General features: G+C 44.3%; 1 protein-coding gene across 9 annotated transcripts in view; it reads left to right on the top strand.

The window, feature by feature from the left end:
- Positions 1 to 17,495, top strand: part of PDE4B (phosphodiesterase 4B) — a 220,749-nt gene that overhangs the window by 155,051 nt on the left and 48,203 nt on the right. For all 9 annotated transcript variants that reach the window (XM_054072467.1, XM_054072466.1, XM_054072468.1 and 6 more), the window contains 4 exons: positions 4,042 to 4,236; positions 6,355 to 6,391; positions 6,477 to 6,547; positions 10,889 to 10,938. In XM_054072467.1, the coding sequence (XP_053928442.1) occupies positions 4,042 to 4,236; positions 6,355 to 6,391; positions 6,477 to 6,547; positions 10,889 to 10,938 (353 nt within the window). The remainder of the gene's footprint in view (positions 1 to 4,041; positions 4,237 to 6,354; positions 6,392 to 6,476; positions 6,548 to 10,888; positions 10,939 to 17,495) is intronic.

Raw genomic sequence — 17,495 nt, 5'->3', positions numbered from 1 at the left:
GAAAATGCAGCTCTGAGAAGGCAACTTTACAGTCTAATTCCATTTTTACCAATTTCAGCAAATGTTTACTTGGAAGATGGCTTTTTCATCAGGACACAATTCCTCATGGGCTATTGTACGCATCAAGAGCAACTGATGAAGTCAATGTGCAGCAGAGATTTGTAAAACAAGGTTCATCTCTTGCTCTGCATGCCTCATGCCACTGTCTTCTAACATTGGGTGATCAGGGGAAACAGTTTCCTGTGTTTGACTTCTTGTAACTTATTAAAAAAACCAAAACACCAGAGACAGACCTTGGCTGTCCCAGTGAACACCTTGCCCACCCAGCCATACCACTGGAAGTGCATATTCGTGAGCACAAAATCAGGTACTCTTGGTAGACATAATGACAAATTCCTGGTTGGCCTTCACTTTTGGGGGAAATTTTCTGATAACTTCATGACTGAGCACATGGTTGGCTGAGTGCTGCATCAGGCCCAAGGATGGGGAGCCAGATGAGCAGGCCAGCATGGCTGCAAGATGAACTTGCGAGAAGAAATAAGAATGCCTTTCCTTCTGGATTAAATGTGTGATCCATGCTGGAGCATCCCAGGCACAGGTGGAGAGAGGGTGGGCACTGCTGCCAGGAGCTGGCTGTGTGCACACAGGGTGGCTGGACACAGCCATGGCACTCCGAGCTGGGCGTCAGTTGTGTCAGGCATCTAGTAAACGCAGTCTGGATGTCTCCAGCTCATCCCTGTGTAAGCCACCAGTGCTGTAGAAATCTGGAAAACTTGCGTGGTTCAGGCAAACTGTTTCCTGGGAAACTGCCTTTGCCAAGGTTTAACCTCCACCTTTACCCTGGTCAAGGAGCGCCAGGGTCTTTCTCACACTTCCAGCTATGAAACTATTTGAGTCCTCTGAAGGTATTGAAAATCTCCAGGACTTAGGTGGAAGTTGCTGCAGGAGTGACTCAGAACAGGCCTAGACTGGCAGAGAAATGGAGATTTTTTATGTTAAAAGAGGGAAAGGGAAGGGGATTTGAGTATCTTCAACGTCCAGCAAGGTACAGAAGCCCTGCTATAAGTAAGCCATGCAAAACCAGATTGTCAATGGATACTTCTCCTCTTACTAAACTTACTCCTTTGGTGCTGGTAGTCTTCTTTGCAAAAAGTCATCTTATCTGCATGCCCCCTACTTCCCTCTCTCCTCCTCTTGCACACTTTTTATATACCTTGTGTGTCAACTTTTCTTCCCAAATTGATTGCTAACATCTACCAGCAAGCAGCTGGTACAGCCAGAAGTTCTGCTCAGCTAAATGCTCAAATTTAGATCATTGCTGTGTTAGTTTGTGTCAGTAAACTAAATATTCTCTAGTGAAGGTTTTGCAATAAAATGTTTTGAGTAATCAGACTTAATTTTCTGAATAGGTATAGTTTAATTATCAGCTGGATGTTGTTTGTAGATGCTATAGTTATGGAGCTGAGTTTCTTCTGTTGATTACTTTGTGGCTACAGATAAAGTGTACTCAAGCTGTCATTGGTAAAAGAGTAGATAATAAAGAGTAAAAGAAAAGCATATTAATTGAGTCATTACCTGTTTAAAGATGTACTTATACAATTTGTAAGACGTTGTAGACATGGGAATCTCCTTCAGTGTGTGCTGTATTTTGGTGCCCTGCCTTTGGATTTCCAAAGAATATAAAAATCTTTGCACTGATGCTTATGCATTTTTAATTGCATTAATTAAATACAGATACTCAGGCATTTTTTAGTTCTCGAGTAACCGTACGTGGGACCAAATAGTATGAGATCTCTTACACTCTATCTGCAGCCATAAGGAACAGAATAACTGCCAGGAGATCCAGTCATTTATTTCTCCACCCCAGTAAGTAGTTTCTGGAGACATAAAAAATAACTGTTGGAGCACTCACTCCCTCCCAAGCACAAATATAACTATAAATAAATCTTTATGTTATAAATAAAACTCCTTAAGTAAAGCATGCAGTCACTCAGATGCATTGTATTATTACTGATATTTGATAAATTGTTCAGTAATTCACCAGCTGTTGTTTGTACAAAGTAGCTGGTGTATAAACTTGAAAGTGCCAGGAAGCGACTGGCGTCAGGGGCTGCCACATCAGGGTGCGCAGCCTGTGTTTCACCGGCACTGCTGCCTCCAGGGCATCCCCCTCTTGCGTCACTGGACACAGTTTGGTGTCACACCACAGTGTGGTGCTTGTCCAGGAAAGGCATTCAGTTGTATTGTACAGGAACCTGAAAGGCTTCTGCAAAATCTAAGATTGACGTTGTAGTTGGTGCCAGGTTTTGAATGGTGAGAGAGTTTGTTCCCTGCTTTTAACCCTTCCTGCCAATACCCAGAGAACCAGGCTATGCCACAGAGTCTGGATTTTAATCAGATTCCCTGACTGGGAGGTAGAAGGCCTTAATACTTGGAGGTATCAGGTCACTATCCAGACAGGGGAGAGGATACCTTTGTTCTTAACCTGCTCAGTCTTTTGTTCTCCACTGCCTTGTCTCTAAATAATACAGGTTGAGTACAGCAATGGCAACTTCACATCAGCGGTTTTCTCCAAGACCTTCTCTACCTGTTATACCATTCTGCAGTGTTCGGTGCTTCTCTACCCCTTCTTGTTTATCCCTTGGTCAACCTGTATTGAAAGTGTGTGAATGGAGTCACAGCAGAGAAGAGAGTAAACTGAGATACGTTTTGTAACTGGATGCAGACTCCTTTATTTTTTTTCCAGGGTTGCATGCGTTACTTTCAGATCGACAAGAGATTTTGTTCGGATTTTTTCCAGGATACCTTATCTGCCTGCTTGTGCCATAGTAGAGTGGAGGGAGAGATGAAGTCTTCCCTGCTGCTGTGCTCAGGGTGATCTTTTAACTTAATATGATGAGTGGGGACAGGCAGCAATGAGGAGGAATGGAGAAATATATGGCAGGGATTGCAGCGCATTGTTGTGGCCGTGGTCGAGATGCATGCCCAGCTGGGTGGCGTGGTTAAGGGCGGTCGTCAGGCATAATAAATTGGGAGAACATTGAGAATGGGGAGAGGCATGTGCCATGGCAGGAGTGAGAACTCAGCTCCTGCTGCAAGTGAGATGAAGCCTCGGACTTCCAAAGGCAAGAAAATTCATACTGAAAGCAGCCGTACTTCACTTGGCTTAGTTGGAACATAGTCACACATATGGTATTTATATCAGGTCCAAGTGCCCAGGCAGGGAGGCCAACCTGCTTATTTTCAGGGTTTATGAGGGGTGTCACTTGCTAAAGTGTCTAGAGTGACTTCAGCCACAAGTTGCAGCAGCCAAGTTATGAAACTTTAAGAAAGTGGGTGTGTAATGGAAACGGTGACAGAAGGTTAGGGTCTTTTTTATTATTTTTGTAAGCAGTCCTCCATTTTGCAGCCCAGCTGTTTGAAAGTCACACAACTAGTATTTCGAGTAGCTAAGCCATGAACTATGGCTGAAAAGAGACTTGGGCATCCAGCTCGCAAAACTACCAAGTCCTCACTAATCTCGCAGGATTTCAAAAGTTTGCTTCTAGAGCAGATGGAGACAGGGCTTGACTGGAGGACAGTGGCATGTCACAGCTCCTTGAGCCTCTGTTACACTTGAAAGGCTTGGCGTGAGGTTTGAAAAATCAACCCCACTGACTCGTGCAAACATTGCAGCCATTGGAGGTGGCATGGGGAGAGCTGCAGAGCTTGGGGATGACATTTGGCTGCTATATGTTCATACTGAGTGTGACAGGAGCTGCACTGAGCTTAGCAAAGTTCAAGCTGAAAGGGGTCTGAGCAGATGCAGTCAGGCAAGAAGCCTCCAGACTAAATATTTTATTGTTATGCAGAGTCCTGCTTTCATACAATAGAAATATGCTGGCGAGAGACTCCAGTAAATGTAGCCCTGTATCTCCAGTACTGAGTGAATGACAGGATGTGAGCAATGTCAATGTGATATGCTTAGGGCAGTCCTGCACCATGCACTGAAAACATCTTTTGGCAGATGCGCGTTACACGCAGTTTGTGTTTTGTTCACAGCTTCGATGTGGAAAATGGTCCGTCACCAGGTCGCAGCCCGCTGGACCCGCAGGCCAGCTCCTCATCAGGACTTGTATTGCACACAACGTTCCCGGGCCACAGCCAGCGCAGGGAGTCGTTCCTGTACAGATCTGACAGTGACTATGACTTATCACCAAAGACGATGTCCAGGAACTCTTCTCTCCCAAGTGAACAGTAAGCATAAATTCAGCTCACGTCATATTTCATAGTAACTAAGAGCTTTACATGGCCTCCTGTAATCCGCAGAGCTCTGTTAAGAGGTGCTTACGAGTGGTACTCGCATTTCATAGCCTGGGTGCCCAAGACAGTTGATTTTATAGTCTGCCAAAGCATGACTTCCCTCTCCCCATCCCATCCTTGAAACATTCCCCTTTTCTCCATGATTTAGCAGAAGAGCTTTCAAGTCCATACCCTGAAGTAACAGAGAATTATTGTGTTTTACCTTTCCTGGTACTAGTTCTTCACACGGGAATTTGTGTTTGGAGTGTGAAACACTTGCAGCTAACTGTAGGGTAAAGCCTGGGCTGTGCTCAGAGCAGATGGCTCTGCAAGCTACTTGTGCCTGCGCTGGACCTGCAGGCAGGAGAACCCCATCACTCCAGTTCTTGGCTTACTCGCACACTCTTTTCTACGCTGTACTCTCACTGTGCATTCCCAGAGCCTGGTTAACATCATCTCTGCTTTTTCTCAAGCAGGTAATGCTCCATTAGCCCGGACAATAGAAATATGACTGTACTTGTATTTACAGTATTACTCTTCTCCATCCTGTTTTCTATCATGGGTTGTTCACTAGAACTGAGTGGAAAATACAGCAGAAAGCCGAGACAGATGGTTGAGCTTGAGAGGATCAATGCAATGCAGAGCATGGAGCTTAAATGAGTGACCTGGATTTGCAGCCCTTTATTTTAAAAGGCACAGTTTAAAGTTTTAAAGTGATCATTAAGCTATAAAAAAATGCTCATAAAAAAATTTTAACTGTTATGAAAGCCCTAAAGTTTTGTCATGAAATAGAAATCTAAATATTAGCGAGATCCACAAGAATTCTCCTGAAAGAGAACATCCCTGTTAGTTAACATCTAGTAAATGTTTACCAGAGACAAAGTAACCACTCTGAATTATGCAAATACCATGTAAACGAAGTTTAACACTTGACCGGTGTTCCCAGCAGTGTGCTGGAGGACACAGCTGTGCTGGGGCAGGGGGGTCCCATCCAGCTGTGCCCACCACCCACATTTCCTCCAGCTTCATAGCTGCCTGCATGTAGAGGTGTCCATTTAGTGCAGGCATCAAGGCTTCTGCAGCACTCAGGGGGAGCCAGCATCTCATATGAGTGATATGATATCAGTGTTGAGATAACTTTAAATAAAAGGTAGCCTCAGCAGCACTCATACCTGAGTCTGGACAAGTGGATGTACTCTGTGGCAGTACAGCCAGGGAGAATACCCCTGAAGGGTATTTGAAGGGGTCTAGCATTGGTGGACACGTCTCTAGGGGTGCCCATGGCAGACTGAGGCCATGCTTGCTCTCTCCTGCCTGCAGCCGTGCCTTATCTCTCCTGCCTGTGGCCATGCCCCGTCTTGCCTGTCTGCAGCCATGCCCCATCTCTCCTGCCTGCAGCCGTGCCTGCTCTCCTGCCCTCACACAGTGCATCAGGTGCACACGTTACAGAACACTAAGGGATGGGAGCCCATCAGCAACCACACTGGATTCCCTTGCTTTCCCACCATGACCAGGTCTGCACTGCACAGCAATACCTCTGCCCCGCCCTGTACCAGTTAGATAAATCGTACTGGATTTTGCATATATGCTCAAGTGCTATATACAATATTGCAAGAAAATCCCTCCTATCGATGGTGACAACGTATTTTTCTCAGAACTTCTGCTCAAATCTTCCATGATGAAAACAGCCGGATAAAAACCCAGAGCCTGAATAAGATTAAAGACTGTGGCAGAGATCAACAAAAGCCAGGAAATTCAAAGCTGACCTTTCCCTGGACCGTTATGTGTTTTTTTCCACCACGGTGCTGCCTTAACTTTTGAATTTCCGGGCTTTTATTGCATGGTGTTACCAACCTGAACAGCTACTCCAGCTGGGTTGTTTTGAGTAGGCACTGTGAGACCTTTCCATTAGAAATGAGGTTTTATATAGTGTTAAATAAACGCTGCATGGGTTCATGTTTTTTTGCCATGGGCGCTGCCTGGGAAACCTCCCTCTGTGAAATGCTCTTTCTCTGAGGTGAACAACACCCCATTTGAGGTAAATTTACAGATTTTTTCCATTTTTTTCCTTAGGCATGGGGATGACCTGATCGTCACACCGTTCGCCCAGGTGAGTTGGCTTCTCAAATGGAGACAAAACCCACCTAAAACTTTAGACGGAGAAGATAATGTCTCTGGTTTTGTCCCCCTCATAGGTGCTGGCGAGTCTACGAAGCGTGAGGAACAACTTCACGCTCCTCACCAATTTGCACAGCACCTCCAACAAGTAAGAGCATGTTTTTTCATTCCCTTATGGCTCACACACAGCAGAGGCCGGTGGGGTCCGAGCACGGGGGGCAACAGGCAGTCACTGTTGCCCACCTGCTGCCCCCCTGCTCGGACCCCACCGGCCCTTGGGGCTACGTGCGCTCTTGCCCGAGGCCCCCTTTGCCTTTTGCAGGGGACACCAGGGGGAGCCAGCCACCTTTTCCCACCCCAGCCACCTCCCCGGAGGCATCGAATCTTAGAATGATTTTGGTTGGAAGGGACCTTAAAGACTATCCAGTTCCACCCCCTCTGCCATGGGCAGGGACACCTTCTGCTGGATCAGGTCGCTCAAAGCCCCATCCAACCTGATCTTGAACACTTCCAGGGAGGGGGCAGCCACAGCTTCCCTGGGCAACCTGTGCCAGAGCCTCACCACCTTCATCCTGAAGAATTTTTTCCTAATGTCTAATCTATGTCCTCCCACTTCCAATAGAAAGTCATTCCCCCTCATCCTATCACTACAAGCCTTTGTAAAAAGTTCCTCCTCAGCTTTTCTGTAGGTCCCTTTCAGGTAGTGGAAGGTGGCTATAAGGTCTCCTAGGAGTCTTCTCCAGGCTGAACAACCCCAACTCTTTCAGACTGTCCTCATATGGGAGGAGCTCCATTCGTCTGATCGTCTTCGTGCCCTCCTCTGGACCTGTTCCAACAGCTCCATATCCTTCTTACTTTGGGGATTCCAGAACTGGAGAGAATAATGCAGATGAGGTCTCACGAGGGAGGAATAGATGGGCAGAATCACTTTCCTCGCCCTGCTGGCCACACTTCTTTGCAGCCCAGGATACAGTTGGCTTTCTGGGCTGTGAGCGTGCATTGCTGGCTCACATCAAGCTTCTTATCAACCAGCACTCAGAACTTCTAGAACACTAGGCAGGTCAGACACTGCTTCCCCTGGTGGCCACTGATTGGAGCGATTCGAAAAGCATGGGGAACCTGAGGAGAGACACATTTTTCTGCTTGGGAGGGGGGTGCAATGTGTTCCTGGGCATGTTGGGTGCATGGAATGTGGTATCTTCTTCACTTTGCCATCTTAGTTGGCCCAGGCATGTTTTAGGTGCCCAGCTCAGAGTGGAAGTGTCGCTGTTGTTTGGTCAAGCTGTGGTCTTGGCCAGCATTTCCATCAGTGGTTCACAAAGATAGGTGGTCATGGGCAAACAGTAGGCTCCAAGGAGGGAACCCCCGAGAGGGGGCTGTGGGGATGGTGAGGGTTTCCCTGGCAGGGCAGGCAGCAGCGTCCTGCAGCTCCGCACTGAGGGGCTGCCTGGAGGACCAGCCTGTGCTTCCTTCCTATGATGCTTTGTTTGAGACTATAATTGCACTGAATAAGGAAGGTGATGCACTGAACATAAGAGGAGGGTGTTTTTTTCATACCTGCTGAACAGGAGAAACCCAACAAACTCCTTTTTATGCTTTTGTCCGGAATGACCATTTCCCTCTAGCTATTTATAATGAGACAGTCATCATCATTTTCTGGCCTATTTTGCCCCAAGAGAGCCATTTTGCGTGAAACCAGCATCATTCATTCCTGGCGATGTCAGTTATGCACCCACCCATCCCATCCTGGAACTGGCAGGAGCTGCTTGCTCCGAGTGTTCTGCCGACTCCTGAAGTGTGGAACAAGGTGCAAAAGTACGCTCCAGTGCGACTGTGGGCTTGCTTCACTGCTGCTCATGTGAGTGGTATTGCCTGATTGCCCACTGTGGCTCTGCTTTCTTCTTCCGATAAAATCTTATATTTTATAGAAAGCCCAGCATTTTATCCGGTGGTATGGTTTTCCTCCTGTTGATTTCCTGCCGCATTCCAAGATGGAGATTAATAGAAAAACAGATGGCTGAAATAGATTCTTTTTTTAAGCTTTGCTTTTTTGAACATCTCAAGCATTTCAGCTTATGAGGACTCTGAAATTGAACAGGACCGGAAGGAAACGAGGGCGTAACCTGTAGGACACAGAGGCATCTTACAGTGTCCTTTTGAAAACATTCCCAGATTTGATTGAGGTATAAAGTCATGTGGCCAGCCAAAATAAAAGTCATTAAATGTTTAAACCATTATATATCAAACATCCAAGTCTGTGGCAGAATGTGCTTCCAGGTGCTGCAGAGCTTCCTGCACACTTTCCAAACAGTTCTTCTGGGTTAGAGCCGTGCTGCCAACTCATGATTTTATCATAGGTCTCATGATATGTGGTATTTTACTTAAACTTCTACTCGGGGATCATGAGAATCTCAGCTTCCCTTTAGCTCCTCCTCTCCCCTCTTCTTTCCTCTCCTTCACCCCTCCTGCCCTGAGAATGAAAAAGAGGATGCCATCCAACGTATTTACAGAAATGCTGGAAAAAATGAATGTTAAGGGCTGGAGGAAAAAAAACCAAGTAGAAGTCATGTTTTTTGGACTTTAACATCAGGGGTTTTAGGACAGTTTCCTGATTGGAACAGAGGAGAGTATGATTAATGGTTTCAGAGTGCCTGAGTTTGGCAGATGTAGCCCAGAACATGGTCAGAAAGCATCCGGTGCCTACTCCTTCTAATACTTGCCCGCAAGTAAGAAGGAGCTGGAAGTGGGAGCCACGTACGCTTGCTTGAGTGTAGTGGTGTCTAAGACGGGACAGTGCTGTGGAAATGCAAATCTCTGGGTCTCTGTTGCCTGTGCCCTGACTGCTGCAGAAACTAGGATGGGCATGGCCAGGATGTAATTTGAGGATGCTGGGAGCAGTGCCGTTCTTTTTCAGGCTCTGCAGCGGGAAATACCCTATGGAATATTAGTTCATCCCTCCCTGCCCCCCACCAAAGGCATGTCTGTGCAACTCAGCACAGGGTTTGGAGATAACCTGGAGCACATCTCCCCAGATACTGGAAGCACTGCTGCCCCAGTGCGGTGTCCATGTTGGAGAGTTTCTGTTTTTCAGAGATTTCAAGATTTGGCTTTTCAAAGGTTCAGCAGAGGCAGGTTGGGGCAGATTTTCAGAGAAGTCAGCATCCAACACGTGCGCCCTGTGCTCAACCTTTCGAAGAATCTGAGTCCCGCATCTCGCTCCAGAAAAGCTGAGCCTTTGAAATCCCAGCCGGCAAGTGAGTGCTATGCCCAGGGGAGCCTGCTGCTCAAGAGCAGGCTTTGGAGCCCCACCAGCCCACGTGCAGGTTGGAAGGCTGAGGCCAAGGGTTTGAAGCAGGACTGTAGTTGCGTTACACTAATGCAGATCTTAGGTGGTTAGCAAGGCCTTCCTGGAGCCCTTCTGAAGAAACCCCTGGAGCTACAATTGCACTAGAATTGAGCTGCTCACTTGCTTTGATTTTAGCTTCAAAGGAGAGCTGGCAAATAATGGATGTTCAGTTCAGTTCTGACTCAAAAAATTTGGGTTAGGAGGTTGGCTAAGAAAGAGTGTGGGGAAATCTGGCTTCAGTTAAAATGTATCAGAAACTTCTTAAGGAAGCAAAAGCCCCAAGTTTCATTTTTGGTCAGCCTGAAAAACTGAGTTCAGTCGAAAATGAAGGATCTTGATTTTAGTGTCAACTTTTTTTTACTTCTTTAAAAAGAAGTTTTGTTTTTTCCCAAGTAAATTATGGTTTCAGCTTGAAAAATTAACAGTTTATTTGGCAAATCTCACAATGAAATATTTTGACGCTTGGAGAAATACTGCACCTTTTTCCAGTCAGACCCTGTTTACTTGGATTGAGCCAGTTTTTCAAATAGCTTTTAGTCCTTCAAAAATCCAGTCTTTTCTGACAAAAAATTGTTGCTCCTAGTCAAAAATAGATCCTTCAGCTGTTTCAGAGCTTTTGCTAATGACTGTGGTGTCTTCTTACTTGCTTCCAGGTGCAATTTAAACTATTAACTGGTGGGTTTAAAGGCACACATTTCTCACCTTGCCTAAGGCATTACCTTGCAGCCTGCACGCTGGTGTAGCACTTGACAGTACTTCAGGGCTCAGTCCACACATTGTAGGGAAAAGCTTTTCAGGAGAAGGCCTTGGTTCTGGAGACTCACTGACCCCTTCAACCACAGAGACCAGCTCTTGCTGACTTCCAGCCATATTTTGAGCAGAAAATTGTGAAGGCAGTGTGGGATGGCACATCTTTCCTTTTCAGCATGTGTGTGTGCTTAGCTGGGGGAATAACATCTTTGGATTTTCCTAACAGGTATATGGATATTGCTTATTAACTGCCATATCATTTTAAAGTGTTTGGGGCTTATTTTTTAGTATGAAAAAGGATTTTTAACTGTAAGAGCTGGCAATTTGACGTACCAACGGGGTTTGAAATGATAAAATAATACCTATTTATAAAGTATTCTTTATACCTCTTAGGAGATCTCCAGCAACGAGTCAGCCGCCTGTCTCCAGAGTTAACCTGCAAGGTACGTGTATGGCTTTGATAATCACCTGCAAGGTCAGATGCAGACAAAGGCAGACATCATTTTACTAACAGTTGCTTCTCTACCCAGCTCACTCGGGTGCAATTCTGGGCTTACAGATCTTCTTCTGTGTTACTTGCGTAAAACCAATACAATAGAACCAGCAGGCTCAAATATTGTTATTTTCACATGCAGGGGTTGGATTTATTTGTGCATGTTAGCAGAAAAGCCAAACATGATTTTGGTTTGATAGTCAGGGCCACAGTGACTGCTGTTCTTCTGAGTCCCTGTGCTGCACAGGCCTGAACAAGTCCCAACCTACAAGCACTGAACAGGCTCAGACACAACTGTATTTTTTTTTATCCTGTTTATTTCAGTTTGTTTTCATGTGATGCATGTAAAAATTGCAATCTCAAAAGCCTTTCTCAGGTGAAACTTCCTCTGTTTTTATTAAGCTGCCCTGGAAGGCTTTTCTTCTGTTTTGCTGTTTGCTTTCGGTGTTTTGAACCCTACATTTAGCAATCAAACCAGAGCAGAAGTCGGGGAGTGTGGTTAATCGTATCTTCTTTCCTGTCTGCTCCCCCGCTGCACGCGGTGTCCCTTCGTCACCTTGTCCTCACCCCCCCTGTGTCGGGTCAGAGACCACAACAAACACAAGTAGGTCTGACTGCACTCGTGGAGGAGAATAACACGGAGCAAAGCCTCCGGATGGAGGGCGCCAGGCAGTGAGCTGCCTACGTCCTGCACTGGAGTCGTCGCAAACATCTTCCTGCGGTGCCACAGCAAGCTGGGGTGGGCAGCAATGGGGGCTCAGGAAGCAGTTGTGGTGGGAGCAGGGGGCTGCTCAAATAATGTGAAAGACTGAGGGTGGGAAGAGAAGACAACCTACTGTTTACTTACAGAATGTTTCTCTATTTACACCTGGGTTTAGCTTTGCAGTGCTGGGCACTTGTGGGACCTCTCTTGGGAACAGAGCAAGCCCTTCTTGCACTAATTCACAGGTTACTCGCACAGAGAAGGAGATAAAATGTGGAGGAGTCCCTATCTGTAAGGTTAACTCAGCTTTTCTAATAATTATATGCTTAGAGGGACTAATAAGCTTAATTTTTACAGTGTGTGAAGCCTGGGTCACTATTATTTCCTGTCATGCTGTGTAGTTTACTGTCTGGGGACAGACTTCGTTCTGGACACTTCCAGATTAGGTACCTCAAAACTTGTTAATAGGTTGTGGAAACCTCTGATGCAGAAGAAAACTTGACGTCACAATCTTAAATGCCTTCTCCTTCACTGCCTTTTTGTAAATAGTGTTGAGTTGTAGCTAGTAGGAATGCAGCTTGTCACTGTATTTAAAAGTCTGTTCTAGCGAGGCTTTGATTTTGTGGGTTGTGTGAAAAAAGTCATGGCAAATTTCATACCAGAGACCTGTTTATATAGGTTACAGAATCTAGTAATAAGGAGAGAATTCCCGTCCAGGAATTTTTAGATTAATTTTCTTAACACTTTCTGTGGAAAGAATCACTTTTCAACTTGGTGGATGTTTTTCTACCTTATTTCCAAGATGAGCCTTTTAGCTAACCCAAGCTTCTAATGCTAAAATACATGAAAATTCCTGCTTCATTTTTATGAAAGTGTCTGACACGCATAAATGTAGAGCAAGCTTTATGCTACCCTGCAAAGCTCCAAAAGAGAAGGCAACCAAGAAGAACCCAACTTTTAGCATTTTTAACCTTGTGATCATGGCTGTTTTTAATGTTTCAGTGCTAGCAATTATATGTGGTCGGTGAATATATCTAAAATAAATTGCATTTACATCTTACCTGAGATGTGAAAAAAGAAAATGTCTAATGTGGAAATGAGCCATGCTGGATGCGTTTTCAGTATGCAGATTTCTATGTAGGAACAAAAGAGCTGTGGAAAAATGCTGCAGCTCAGCAGCTTGTGGGACTTGTAAAAGGTAGAGAAGTACGGGCTAGCTTTGTGGCCCCTGAAGTAAATGAGTTCTTAACCATCTAACTTAACTGACTTTAGGTGAAATCCTCAAATGAAACAAAAAAAATGAGTTATAGCATTACAATTGTAGTGAATTGTGATAGTTTGTAAGTGAAAATAAGAAACATTTTTGAGGCTGATAAAAAATTGTTCTTTCCTACTTGAAAGAAGCCAATATTAAGCAATATTAGTGAATTAGCAGATTATTAGTGAAAAAGCCTGGAGTTTTTAGTTAAATTCAGTTTCAGATTATTTTTGTTGAGGAACATCATCAGCTCTGACAGGACTTCGTCTCCAGGCTGAAGCAATCCCTTCCTGACATTACATTTGCCATAGCATCACACCCCTGTGCTGAGGGTGTCAGGAGTGAGCTTGCTGAGAAGGGACAGCAGCTCTGCCACACTGAAGGAAGACGCTGGAAAAGACTCTGCCACATTCATGATTTCCCAGGTAGCTTACAAGATCTAGAGCCACAGCCGAGAGAGGAGATACGCCCTTCTTAGGGAGGCCAGCACCCAGACCCCTGTCTGTTTGCTTCCATGATAGGTAGTGTACCTCAGCTCGCATCCTCCCCATGTGAAAACAGAGGTGTAGTGGTGTTACTCAATCCTGCCATTATTTTTTTTCTTATGTTTTGCTATTCTAGCATGTAAGCCAGGACTGTTGTGAATTTCTGACCTTATTTACTTGTCGCACTTGTTGGCCCCACTTTGCTGCTCAGAGTGCGTTCCAGATTCCTGTAGAGCCTCTCTCGTTTCCTGTGCCGGCCGTAGTTATTCTGTCCAGCAGATCCCTTGATCAGTTTGGTGATTGCTTGCCTTTTGCTATTTACAGCCATTCTTACGTATTGTAACTTGTCTCAGTAAAGCAGAAAACAATGATGACCATCTTATTTCTAAGGAAGTTTCCATTTAAATGCATCAAGAACAAAGATTTTTAGGTTTGGGGGTTTTCTCAGTGTGTGCGGTTTTTTTTCCCTAGATGGCTTCTGATCTGGAAATTATGAAAGGAAAGAGAGATTTTCCTGTCAAAACACTTCCAGTTATGTGCCAATGTGTCTGAAAGGACGCGAGTGTTTTTCCTGAAAGTTTTGGAGAAGGAAACAGTAATGTTTTGATTGGGACGAGGCTGCGTTACATCCCTCTAGATAAAAGAATGTGTTTTGAAATGAAATGTGTTTATATTCTCAAGATTGGTCAGTCGTCAAAGCTCGGAATTTTATTTTAGCTCTCCCATGTCACACATTGATTCATAGATTTACCACAGTCAATTGACATCAGTATGAGCACCTTGTATGTGTCTCTTTTTATTTGTCACTAGTGGAGTGATTTATATCCTGTTATGAAAAGTACAGAACTTGAGGTTTAAAGCAAACTAGCATACATTAATAAAATTACCCTGGAGGGAGACAAATTACACATTCAGCATTTGCACTAGAAGTAATTCATGCCAGCTGCTTATTCCAGCTAGAGTATTATAGGATTTGTCAGTTGCTTCAAACCGAGAGGATCCAAATCTGTTGCTAGTGTACTCCCAAGGAGTTGCATCACTGAGGACTGTGACCTGTGGCGAAATGAATGACTGGTTTTGAAATTACAAAATTCTTCTTCTTTTTGCTTTCATTTTCTTGAAAGTGTGAAAAGTTTTGGCTAGGTTTTTCATGAGACAAAATGCTTTCAAAGCTGATACTGATGTCACTGTAAATTTCAGAGCTTTCTTAGCTTATAACCATAGCCATAAAAGGAAGAGGAATATGTATTGAACATCCTGTGTTTTGTCCTTGGTATCAGATGAGGTAAATCTGGCAGATTTTTCCTGTTATTTTGTTATAAATGCAGATCACAGGAACGAACAAAATTGCTTTTATGAATTAACTGACAAACCATAACATGGGAATACGAAGCCATAGCAAAAAGTACATAAATCCTTAATCAGCTCATGTAGTTCACAGCTGGGAAGAATAATGGGAATACTTCAGACCAAGAGTTTCCAAAGCGGTGTGTAGCATTACAGAGTGCAGAGCCAGGATGATAAATGGGTGCTACCCAGCTACCTTGTCCGGAGATATACAAGCGATGGAAGCACATTGTGACACAAGTATCTGTGACGTTTCATTTTCCTGTTCTCCTTTTTTATTCCTAAATGCGGCCTCTACCACAGTTACTTGTGTTGACCTTTGTGCTGCCTTGGGCTCAGTGAATCCATCAGCACCTTCTCTTCTCAGTTCAGCTCTCTTCTCCCTGACATCAGTGAAAGGCCTTTAGTTCCTACCCAATTGATTCAACTAATAAAATATTTCACCAGCAACAAGTCTGGTGGTTCCTGCTTAGTTTTGTTCCTTCCTCTGTATTTATTTACTTCACTGGTCCTAATTCCCTCTGAATTAAATCATCTTTCAATGGCTACCACATTCAGTTTAAGCCTCTCCTTCTTCCACCCGTTTTGGTACTATCTTTGCTGCATCCCTTTTGTTTCCTTTGTACTTCTCCCAGGACTTTTTCATATTGTCCAATTTTACCACATTCTCTCAGCTCAGTGTGTGATCAGTGCTGTTCTCTCATATTCCCAGTATCAAGGCCTCTCCCTCCTTGCGTGACAATGGCCGTGTACCTGGCCTTCGTGTTTGTCTGGACTAGCACAGGCTCTTCGTGCCATCACCTTACCTTTGCAGTGCGTGTCTAAAAGCCTGTGTGTTAGCTATGGGCACTGCCCTAAGCGAACCCCGGCTGCAGAGAAAGCGATGCATCAGTTGTGACGCAACAGGGAGCGAGAAACCTTTTCTAGATGAAGAGGAGGATGGTGGAGAGGTGGCACATTCCTGCCAGAAGATTGATACCCAAGTGGACGAACCCTTACTGGTTTGTGAGGTGGGCTGTGGCATTTCGGTGTTGCCAATGGCTGACAGGAGTAAAGCATAGCGTTAAGGGTCAAACAGTGTTGTGTCCTTCCTGGAGCTGGGAGAGGTTTGCTGAAATTTTTTCAAGAGCAGGCAATCAGTTGCCACTTGGATACTTTCAACACTGAATAGTTATAGTTTTCCATCACAATAAATTCTGTATCTAGGAATATTATATAGCTGATTTGCTTTGCAACCTGAGGCTTTGGGATATGTCTCACACAGACTGCTCAGGGCTCATGGGATTAAAGCTTTGTTAAAATTCCTCTCTGGGGATGAGAGTGAAAGATTGGTATTTTTCTTGCTTGTGCCTTATCCTCTGCTTTCCTGCACATCTGCACGTTTTTCTGCACTTCTTGCATGCCTTTACACGATCTCAGAACTTGTACTCTTTCATTTTTTATGTGGGTGTAAGATGTACACAGACTCGTGCACGAACATTTGTATAAAGCATAAACAAAAGACTGGATAATGCTGGTGCTTGTGCTAGTGAGACTCCCAGGTTTTTGTACGAGTTAACAAGCTCTGTGCATCAAAGTCAGCTCTTGGTTACAAATACCTATAAATCCCAAGTGATTAGTATGGAGCTAGTGCACTTGCACTGTACTTCCTATGCTTGGCCTGCAGAGAATGGGTCTGAGCATGTATGAAATAGAGTATTCATTTTGAAATGCTATTGCTCTGCTGCGAGCTTAGCTGAAGAGCTGGCCTTTTGATTTTGAGATGGACTGTACGAGTCAAGCAGATGTGGTGTTTCACGCCTTTAACAAATGTGCAAGAGGACCCATATATGACCACATAGCTGAGCTGAAAAGTAACTGATTGTGCAAGTAAATTCAGTGGTGATGTAGACCTACCTATTAATATTATAATCTATGAAAATTACTTTTAAAGGATGCAGTGTTATAATGATGCAGGTTGTTTAAACAAAACTGTAAAATAACTCAGATAGTTATCAGCTTAATGAAGTGACTGAGTAAGATTAAGGCTGTTGAATGGTAAAGTGATTCTTACTGCTTGGGAAATTAAAAGTATATTTCCAAGTGAACTTCCAAGAGTTGCCTGCAGACAAAGCAAACCTAGCTGACCAAGCTCCAGACTGCGTTGGGGATGTCCAGAAACCATTTCTTACTCTACAAGGGTAGTTCATTCCCACAGAGTCCATTTCGTGTGTTGTGCCTGCCTGCGAACACACACCCCCTGAAAGTTGGACTCATGCTTCTTAGTAAGTATTTCAGTTATGCTATTGACGTCAATGCAGTCATTAAATAGATTGCCGGCCCTCCCATCAGTAAACCTGTGCCAAAGACCTAGAGGCAGATACATTTTAAAAGAAGAACATCAGGTTTTCTTTTAGCATTTGGAAAGAATAGGAAAAGTTTCTTCTGAAGTCACTATACTTTGCAATACGGGGTTTGGGGGCTTTTTTTGCTTCATTTTCTATGTGTCATTTTCTGCAAAGATAATTGCTGCATTTTATTTAACACACTTCTGTTATGTCACTGTGCGCATAAACAACTCCAAATGAGACTAAAGAGAGATTTTTTTTTTTTTTTTGTGGCCAGCTTCAGCTGAAAAATGACACTCATTTTAGGTGTCCCGGCTAGATTTATTTGTGTATCAAGTAACAGAAGGTATTCAGGCAAACTTGTTTAGCCTTTGACTCCAGAGATTC

This window comes from Cuculus canorus, chromosome 8, assembly GCF_017976375.1.
Source record: "Cuculus canorus isolate bCucCan1 chromosome 8, bCucCan1.pri, whole genome shotgun sequence".
NCBI classification, from domain to species: domain Eukaryota; kingdom Metazoa; phylum Chordata; class Aves; order Cuculiformes; family Cuculidae; genus Cuculus; species Cuculus canorus.
Note: the sequence above shows the minus strand (reverse complement) of the source record. Positions and strands in the feature narration are given on the sequence as shown.